Consider the following 10261-nt stretch of genomic DNA (forward strand, 5'->3'; position numbering starts at 1 on the left):
GTCAGACTGTTGTAATCCTATATCCTAAAGTGTAGACAGAGTACACTTCTCGGTCACGGAGGCCGGGGTCCCCCTTCTACTTCAGATCCCTGGACATGGTGGTGCCCAGGAACTTGGACTCCACAATGGCTGGCCAACTCTCGACCTGTAGGCAGACTTATCGTTAACGTTGACAATCGGGCCAACCACGGTGGCGTCGTCCGCAAACTTCTTCACAGGATCTTGGGTTCTACAGGTGCGGTGGCTAGGCTAGCACAGAGTAAGGCCGGAGGCCAAAAATGGCAAACGCTGGAAGTTTGGCAGTTCCTGTTTGGTGGCGGCGCTTGCTTCTACTTCTGCATTCACCACTGTCAGTTACTGACCACAGCTGCCATCGTCTTCCTCTTTCTGCGTTCGAATTGGGAAGAAAGTCGCCATTTCGCAGAGCAGCTCTGTGGTACGAGGCTCACCTAGAGCCGGGGTCATCGACTAGCCTTCTTTACTGACTCTCGGCATCAGTGGCCTCCACATTTACCTCAGAAAAGACAGCGCTAATCGTATGAGGGGCTCTAAGGTTATCAACTGATCTCGACAAGAACGCTAACAATGCTAACAAACCTGGTACATAAAGAGCGGGACATTTTCGGTTAGATTCGACATGAATCAATCGGGTAAAGGATCGATAAACCAGTTGTAATCAACTTCTAAAGTCTGTAGCGAACAGTTTTTTGGGAAATGTTCTGGAACGGAGTAAAATTATCGGAAAGCTTGACAGGAACGCCATCAATTCGGGCGTGACGTCAGACTTCTGAGGTAATCCGCCAGTGAACGTAAGGTTAATGATGGTGGAAGTTCTCAAAAAACGTTCTCCTTGGGAACTTTCGGACATTACAGAGCCATACCGATGTCTTACCATGCCTTGTTCTCAGGATCGCAGCTAGGCTAACATAGCTAGCACTAGTTCACTGGTTAGCGGGATTGTTCACGATTCATTCAGACCCCCCAGATTGTGCTGGTAGATGGTCTCGGATGGTCTTACCTGGTCTTCGAAGGTCAACGTGGTTAAAAAAGCTGGGCATCCATTTACTGCTAAGCTAGCTGATTGAGCTGGTGGATGAGCTTAGCTTGTGACCAGCATATAGTTTCGAGTTTGATGGACTAGCTGCTCAATAGCAACATACCTGACCAAGCCGGTGGTCAAGCCGGCTCAATTTGGTCAGGTTGGTACACCAGATTAAACCATTGCATAAAACATGCTCTGCTGGTCAAGAGCCAAGCTGGTCAGCCGGCTTAACCAAACCGTGCTGGTAGATGGTCTAGGACGGTCATACCTGGTGGATGAGCTTAGCTTGTGACCAGAGTATGGATTTGAGTTTGATGGATCAACCGCTCAATCATAGCGACATACCTGACCATGACAGTTTGGTCAGGTTGGTGCACCAGATTGAACCTCAACACAAACACATGCTCTGCCGGTGAAGACCCAAGCTGGTCGGCCGCCGGCTCAACCAACATGAGAAGTGACGACACACGCACACCTCCATGGTTCTGATCGTTTATTACGTGTTGACATGTCCACAAGCATAGGGCTCATGGCCTGGCCAGGATAGCAGCATTTTTCACCTAGTCAAATATATGTACAGTTACAACACAGTGAAGACACACATGATTCCTTACACTGTAAACATCTAGTACACAGACCGAGACCAAGAACAGAAGAAACACGAAAAAACCCCCAAAAAAAACAACGATAAAAGGAGAAACCCTGGTCTTCATACGTTCCCCTCGAAGGAATACGCATGTCTTTCTGCCAGCGGCAAGTTCAAGTGTCCACACGGAGTCTCAGAGTTTTATACTTGTGTTGTTTTTCTTTTTTTGTTTCTTTTTTTTTTCAAGGCGTCTAGACGGCTCTTTTGCCTCGAGGACCACCAGAAAAAAACAAAAACAACAACAACGACAACAACGATGCACCTTTGTGAATACGTGCAAAATGCCTGGTACGACTTGAAAAGGTGAAATAAGCAGCATTGATTGAGGAGTTATATATCAGTCCTGTTCTTTGCCGTCGTCTTCTCTTGGCCTCGTTTTATAAAAAACAAAAATAAACAACAAAAATAATAATAAAAAAAAACATGTCCTCCTCAGACGTCCGAGAACTCACGAGGAAGTGCAAAGAAAAACAACAACAATAACAACAACAAAAAAAAAAGTCTCAAGTGAAGGGAGGCATCCGCCACTCGGCTACTCCCACCCGCCACCGGAACCAATGGCCCCGCCCACGTCCTCCCTGAGAGCTTCCCGTTGCTGTGCGCGCTTCACGCGGTCAGGTCGCGCCACTCTGAAGAACTAGCTAAAGCTACACTGTCGAGACAAAGACGGTCAACACGACATCGAGTCATTGTGCAAAATATTCCAGGAAAACGGGGAGAAAAAGACAAAAAAAACAAAACAAACAGAAACAGAGACAGAAAGAGAGAGAGAGAAAGAGAGAGAGACACTTGTGTAAACTGAACGAATCGCCAGTCAGCGCAATTCAGGTCATGCGTTCCGTTTCGCAAGGTGAGCCTTGTCACGGCATTGTGGGTAGTGAGTGGAGGGTTCCCCCAATCGCCAACGTCGTCACTGTGGAAACGACTGGTCTCTTAGCAACACACACACACACAGGACAGACTCTCTGCTGGTCCCCCCCCACCGCGTCGCTTTGAGCCCAGCAAAGCTGAAGGACGAACTCGGAGCTCCGTCAGTCAATGAGTCATCCTCACTCCTGCGAGAGCAAATTCAGATCGAGGGACAGGTTAGAGCATGAAAGTGAGACAGCGCCCCCATCATCACCACCACCACCGCGTTCAGCAGCACACAGAAAAATACAAATAAATAAACAAAAACCTCGCATCTCCAAAACAGCAGCGTTACAGGAGGAGGACAAAGCCTCAGTCACTTTCAGCGGAAGTCAACGTTAAAAACCCAGGACTTCTGGAGCGTCTCTATTGGTCCACTGGACAAAACGCCGGTCGGAGTAAGAGGACATCACTACCACCAGAGGATCGGCAGCTGTTTTTTGCGCTGGCTGTCTAGGAATTCAAACTAGCGTCCCTCCGGTCGCGCTGCTAGCCATCGGCAGCCGGGACCCCGAGAGAGCATAACCGGCCTCGGCCTGCTGGCCAATGCATCAGAGCCGGACGCTACAGGGCGCTGTCCTCCGAGCAACGTTGCAGTTCGGAAAAAGAGGCGGTATCAGAAGCATTGCATGTAATTAAAATTATGTAAGGGTTGGGTAATTGGAGATGCAAATTAGGGGGAGAATTTTTTTTATAAATAAATAAAAAATAATAATATAATATAAATAACAAAAATAATATCCATATTAGAGACACACATAAAAACATGTATCAAATATGGAGATACAAGGTTATATATATATATATATATATATATATATATATATATATAAATTGGATTTCGCCTCTGAATTTATTTATAAAACTTTCAGTAATTTTCTGTTACAGGTTATAAAGAAATACCTACATTTTACATCACATTCTCAAGTGGATGTCTCATCAGAATTTCCGGAAAAAAAAAAAGTTTATTTGCTTTATTTATTAGACTAAAAATGAGTATTACGGTCTAGTTGAAAGTTGAAACTCTATACTGAATTATAGACCGATATAAGGGATGACATTTTTAATTTTTAAATTAGAATGCCCTTAGCATCCTCATAACATTAGCACCCATTTCGCTAATTATACGTCTCCAAATCTTATAAATAAATAAATAAATAAATAGTCATGAGTTCACCCAGAACTCCTCCAAGACATGCTGTCTGTCCAGCATCCTCAGACTGGCGTTTATCATTTTAGCCTCTACTGCTGATACAGTTTTATTAATAATATTTAGGTATTTATTGTAATAAACACTGCAGATACCAACAGAATGCCAAAGTTATTGAGTGTTCAGAATAATCTGATTGCAGTACTTTTTTTTTTTTTATTAAATAATGAAATGACTTAAAATTGGACATGAGCAAATGACCTCCACTATTTTACTTTCTATAACGCTTGCTGTTTTATTGCTCCTGAGCTGTACTGGAACATATGGAAAAATGTTAAGCGTTTATAAACGTACATAAACAGGCAATAAACAGGCATTCAGTCTTCATTACACATTTCCTACACACACACACTCACCATTTTTATGTTTTAGTGATTTGGATCGTCTTGGTGAATTCGAATTCTGTGGAGAAAGCATCAAAATCATGATAACTGGATAAAAACAGGCTCAGATTTCGATGTAAAAAGCCGTTATTCACAGAGCGGAGAACTTACCTTATCTGCTTTTCTCTTCTTGGCTAAAACACACACACACACACACACACACACACAAAAAGAAAAGGTCAAGAGATCACATCAGGCACAACCTGCTCTCACACAAGCACACGACGGCTTCCAAACGGTCTAATAATACATTAAACATTAAAACTCTACAGTCTGGAGAAGGAAGGCAATGGACACATCAGACATGAAAACTCCAGAGAGGGTCTAGAGATTAAAGGCCAATGTAGAGTCTATGGTGCAGCCTGTGTAAGAGGCCTAACGCTGTTGGAAGGGGGTGGGTGGAGGGGGTTGGTGGGGTTCTCAAAGCCACAGTGTTGACTCAATTGCCATATTACAAACAACGGCGGCTGAAACCGAGCAGATCGTCTTGGTATTGGAGCAAAACAGTCCGTATGGCCATCGAACCGACCAAGGAGGAAGGAGGGTGGATTTTCCGTGCTTGTCTGGCCACCGAGAGACGCCCATCATCACTAGGCTTGCAAAAGGGTGGAAAATTCCCAAAATATTTCCAGTAAATTACCTGTTAATTTCCATGGGAACTTTGGAAATATTCCAAAATGTAAACTTTCCATGGACATTACAATACAAATAAATGTAGTTTTCCTAGAAATGATCTGTTTTATATGAAACTATATGCAGTTTCTCATCTTTAGCTTAAAATATTCACATTTTATTCCCATTAATTCCTGTTGATTTCCATGGTAAACTTCCCAACTTGAAAAATTCCTGGAATTTTTGGAATTAAAGCCGTCGCGTTTACATTGCTGGGAGGGTACGGGGCCTGGGGTATGGGGCCGTAGCACAAATTGGCCTAAAAAAACAGTGTATAGTTTGTCGGCTTCAACAACCATTCAAGTCACAGCTCCATAATGGTGAACAGTGCTTGGATCCCGGCGATTGCCACTTGCCATGTAATTTGAAGCCAGAGAAACCAGGCCCAACGCCCCAGGCCCCACCACCCCAGCATAACCTGACTGAGTACATCTGGGGTAACTGTGTAAACCCACTATTCAGCTGTCCGACTCCACTCCGTTCACAGCTGGGTAATCGCTACATCTCAACCTCATGAGCCGAAAAAACACCCCAAGTGAACTTACTTTTCTTCTCCGCCCCATAGGACCAGTCATTGTCGTTGACGTCATCGTTGTCCTCCTGATCGCTCTCGGATTTGTTGGTGTTGTTGCCACTGGCTATTCTGAGTGGTGGGGAAGAGAGGAAGCAAGGGTGAGGACCAACAGAGCAGCAGTCAAATGTCTGGTCACACCTTTTCAAATAAAGCTTCTCCAACTTTTAGGAAGATGGTGAATCATGCTTGAGTTAACCATATAACTACGCGGTCAATTACAGAACACACACGTGCATAGCTCAAAAATGCTAAAAATGTTTATCCCCATTTGCCTGTAAAAGCTGTTCAGAGATGGATGTATCAAATCGAGCATCTCGAGCATGTATTACCGTTACCGCAGTTATTACCAGTGTATAGCGGTGATGGCGCAAATGAACCGAAATCAGCCATGTCTCCATGGTCCACCCCCTACCTCGAAGCACACATTTTTACACTGAGCCTTTAAAGAGAGAACGTTCTGCACAGAGCCGAGTAGTAGAGGCCACTTTACTGAGGTTTTTTCAATTTTACCAAAACCTGATGAGGGGTATTTCTGGACCCCTAAAGGGACGAGAAGGTTATGATTTCTTTTTTATTTCACGCTGAAATCCAACATCAGGATTCGGTTCAAATGCCAGGCTAACATCACGCTAAGCTAACACTTCAGTCTGAGAAAACGTTCACAGGCTACTTTAAGGTAATTTACAATCTACAGCATCCAAAATTAAGGTCTCCAGCCGTGTTCCTGGAGAGCTACCTTCTTGCTGACCTTCGATTCCAACCAGAATCCACCCAATCACAAACTACGGCCTTCAAAGGTTGGTCGTGATTGGCTGAATGGGGGTTTGGCGCTGAAATCTACAGGATAATCTCTAAGGGTTGGTAGATAGAGGCTGACGGAGGCTAGCTTTGAGGAAGTGCACTAGCCCTAGTGCCACTAGATTTCCACACTAGCCAATGGACCCAAATGAATCAGTGGTTTAGGAGGAACGACTCGCTTCAGCGAACGATTTCTTTCAGGCAAACAGAGGCGGGTACCTGCGGTTGGCGATGCGGCTGCTGTTGCGGCCCATGCCCAGGCACTTCTCCAGGTGAGGAGCGAAGCGGGAGGCGGCGATGCTCCGGCTGCAGTTGGGACACACACATTCCTTGTTCTTCCACTGGTTGTACACCTGACCGAAGATGTCCACACCGGGCTGGTCCACGATTTCTGCCAGAGGAAAAGACGAGAGGACAGAGCTCAGGGCGGTCAGCGTCTGGTCAGGCTACCCACACAAACAGCTAATTAAACATAACGTCATTACTGCATTACTGCGTTCATTACCACAGTTATTACCAGTGTATAGCGGTGATGGCGCAAATGAACTGAAATCAGCCATGTCTCCATGGTCCACCCCCACCTCTTAGCACACATTTTACACTGAGCCTTTAAAGAGAGAACGTTCTGCACAGAGCCGAGTAGTAGGGGCCACTTTACTGATGTTTAAGGGGGGGGGAGGGGGGTCCTGGATAGTCAAAGTAGGGGGGCATCACTCAGGACAAAGTGGAATATTACTAAAAAGCGGAATGTTAAACAGATGAGTTCCCAGGTACTGTTTTACATAAAAAAAAAATAAATAGTAAATGACAAAAAAATTAAAAACAATAAAATAAAAATTATATATATGAGATCGGTGACAGTCTAAATACAGTGTTAGTTAGCAACTTTAGCCTAGCGTCTCCCGTTCTAAACTAAAGAAGCACACACCACATCTCAAACGTTACTTGTTGAGGGTACGTGTCCAGGACTATCCGAATTGGACATACAACGCAAAAGGGGACGTGCTGGTGGAGACAAACGGCAGACCTTCTAGGAGTCCTGTTGGGCGCTGTAGAACATGTGCATGAATAGGATTCGCTTAGGCTGAGGGTTTACCGAAGTCCTTGGTGCTCTCCTGGTCAGTGTCGTCCAGGAAGAAGTAGCCCTGCTTGACGGCCCTGTGCACCTCGAAGCACAGCCCCAAGCACGCGTCCTCCACCAGGTCGGCCAGGATTTCCTGAGCGATGCCCTGGAACGCACACCATTGCGCCGGTCAGCAAGAACAGGAAAACACACAAAATAACACCTTTATTATTAGTATTATTACTATTATTTTAATAACAATACAAAGTAAATATTACATTATATACACATTTTGAAGGAACAGCTCTAAAATCTATTTATTTATTCAATCGACAGACCCTCCTTAAACGTCTTTAACTCAAACTGCCCCGCAATTCTGTTCAATTATTTCTGGTGTTTATAAACAAAAATAATTCTGTTAACTCCGTTATAAACCACGTCCATTTGTCTGAAGAGCTGGATACGTTTTGAGAAACACACTGCAAGATATTTGCGTATTAATGATGACAACGACTACATTGGTGACAATCCAAGTCCAGGGCTTTTTAGCAACGATAGCCTAGCGTCTCCCAATGTGAACTAAAGAGGCTTACAGCAAAAACCAAACACGTCTTGGCCGTTTGATTGCATCGGGGGTCAGCGATCTACTATGTTACGCTACATTTTCGGTGAACTATTCCTTTAAACGCTCTGACTTAGCGCATGACGCTAGCTGGCGTTAGAAGGCCGTCAACAGAGCTCAGAAATGACTTTTAATGTAAAACACGTTTCCAGATAATTAACGTAATGCTTCCATGCAGAGCCATGACTGGACCCACCAAAAATATCAACCGTTCCGAAAAGCTCACAGCATCGGCTAATCTCGGTCTGGAGGTGCAAATTGTGTGTGTTTTGATAATTAAGAGCTTATGTTTACATAAAATAAATAAAAAGGACGTTCTTCTCCAGCGCAACTCAGAAAATACCCTTAGCTAGTTTGTAAAAAGTACTCTCAGAAGAGGAGGAGGGTCTTCAGTCTGGGTTCGAAGACAGCGAGCGTTGGACTCTGCTGTTCGGACACCCAGAGAAAGTTCGTCCACCACTTCGGTGCAGGGCACAAAAAAGCCTGGACGCTCATCTTCCGTGGATCTTAAAGGATGGCGGGTCGGCTTTGACCACTATAGCTGTCCAGTGCAAAGAGGGCTAAGCTGGTCCAGTCTTGGCTTTGTAGGCCAGCGTCAGGGGGTTGAATCTGATGTGTTTAACCAGCGGCTGAAACGGACCATATGACCTGACCAGCTCTCAGGAGCGTTGGCCGGCACCAATCCAATCCACCAATTATGTCTACCAAGCATGGCTTGAGCTCTACAGTGAGTCTATAAGCCATTGATTGAACCCTAATTAGCCATAAACAGCCCCTTACGAAGCCCTTGAACAGCTATTTGACACAAATACCGTTCTGACAGATTGCAGTACTCTTGAGGAAGCATAGGGGGTGCCACAGCTTCTATTATTATTCTTCTTCTTACTATTTAACCCCAGAATCTGCTCAACCTAAGCAATCAAACTTCGACGAATCCGGCCAGATGATGATAAATCGTTAGCTGAAGAAGAAAAATTAATAAATAAATACATAAATAAACCCAACAATGACTCTCGGCCATGCCCCACGACAGACCCCTCCCCGCCCCCTTCTCCTCCTCCTCCAATACCTGCAATGCACCATGCTGCTTTGTTGCTTGGCCCGAAGAGAACGACGCCTCCCTGGACAGGGACAAGGAGGGTGCCGAGCAAACTGTGTATATGGTGTCAAGAAGGACAGGAACCCACCTCCATCTTGCTGTTGTCCATGCCGGACAGGGCCATCTCCTCCATTTTCATTTGCAAAAACCAGAAAGGGAAGGCACTGCCGTCTCTACATGCTGTAGTGCAGGGGCTACGGTGAATACGAGGAAGGAACACACACACACACACACACACATATATAGATAAATATATATGTATATACTGTATATATATCCTCTGCAATCAGATGCTCCAGGGCTGCTCCTATATGGAGGAACCTCATAGGCAGACAAATACAATCAATAAATAATATCATTTAATGGAAAACGAGAATTAAAAGGGCTAATGGATGGTATATTGTGAAGATAACAGTGGTTTAGAAGCAGGATTGATGCTCTTTACAATAAAACAGGCGCTGGCTTCATATCCGCCAGCTGTATTTTTGGAATTATCCGTTCCACCTTAAATGGCGCTGCAGTTACATTTTGGCGCTTGCAGCGCCAAAATGTAACTGCAGCGCCATTTAAGGTGGAACGGATAATTCCTAAAAGAATGACCCACTGCAGTGATTGGAGTCAAACTGCGGGGCCTATTGAAAACATAGGACAATGACCCCGACTCCAAGTCGATCTAACCGCCCTTAACCCACCGTATATCTCACAACACCCAGCCCGGACCGGGGGGTTTCATCAGCTCGCCCCCCAACACCCAAATACCGTCGGTTCAGCTTTGTTTGTGCTGCTGCCTTTATTTTTTTACCTCCAGCACAATGGCCGTGTCGGGCTGCCTCCCTCCCGCCGCCTCTCATCTGCTCCAAACGGCGACTTAGCCCCCCAGTCCGCTCCCCTGCACTCCCATGGATGAATTTCGACTCTAAAAACGGGAGCAAAACACACAAAAGTCAGACGGTCGGGTCGTTAGCTCCAAAGCCTCCGCGGCTGCCGTCCTCCATCAGGGCTCAGACCCGACTAATCGATCGCAGCGCTGGCTTACCGAGGCGCCGGTTAAAGGAGCGGTGTGCAATTTTTTTTTTTTTAATATTATTTTTTTTAGTTTTATAAGTTTTGTGGAGTTTGTGTGTTGGTAATATGCTGAACTGTAGGCTTTGGGATAAGAAACTGCACAAAAATTACTTCACATTGAGGCACTGAAAAATACAGTTAGCGTTAGCTTGCCTTAGCGGTAGCAAACAAGCCGATC

The 10261-nt window shown here is 45.1% G+C and overlaps 1 protein-coding gene across 1 annotated transcript; it reads right to left on the reverse strand.

Annotated features, from left to right (window-relative positions):
- Nucleotides 1–1522: 1522 nt before the first annotated feature.
- Nucleotides 1523–10022, reverse strand: atxn7l3b (ataxin 7 like 3b). The gene is made up of 8 exons (XM_072666669.1): nt 9821–10022; nt 9107–9212; nt 7331–7463; nt 6454–6625; nt 5408–5505; nt 4302–4324; nt 4164–4209; nt 1523–2743 (listed from the first exon to the last, which is right to left on the reverse strand). Exons 2-8 carry the CDS (start codon nt 9155–9157, stop codon nt 2724–2726), a joined length of 543 nt encoding a protein of 180 aa, XP_072522770.1. The 5' UTR covers nt 9158–9212; nt 9821–10022; the 3' UTR covers nt 1523–2723.
- Between the last annotated feature and the right edge of the window lie 239 nt (nt 10023–10261).

The sequence above is a fragment of the Salminus brasiliensis genome, chromosome 22 (genome assembly GCF_030463535.1).
Source record: "Salminus brasiliensis chromosome 22, fSalBra1.hap2, whole genome shotgun sequence".
NCBI classification, from domain to species: Eukaryota; Metazoa; Chordata; class Actinopteri; order Characiformes; family Bryconidae; genus Salminus; species Salminus brasiliensis.

Bases quoted from the DNA above. Each gene is read 5' to 3' on its own strand.
- atxn7l3b (XM_072666669.1), bottom strand. From the start codon at position 9,157: ATGAAAATGGAGGAGATGGCCCTGTCCGGCATGGACAACAGCAAGATG. The intron at 7,464-9,106 runs GTGGGTTCCTGT...TGTGCGTTCCAG, and splicing joins TGGACAACAGCAAGATGGAG to GGCATCGCTCAGGAAATCCT. The intron at 4,210-4,301 runs GTAAGTTCTCCG...CTTTCTCCACAG, and splicing joins AGAAGAGAAAAGCAGATAAG to AATTCGAATTCACCAAGACG.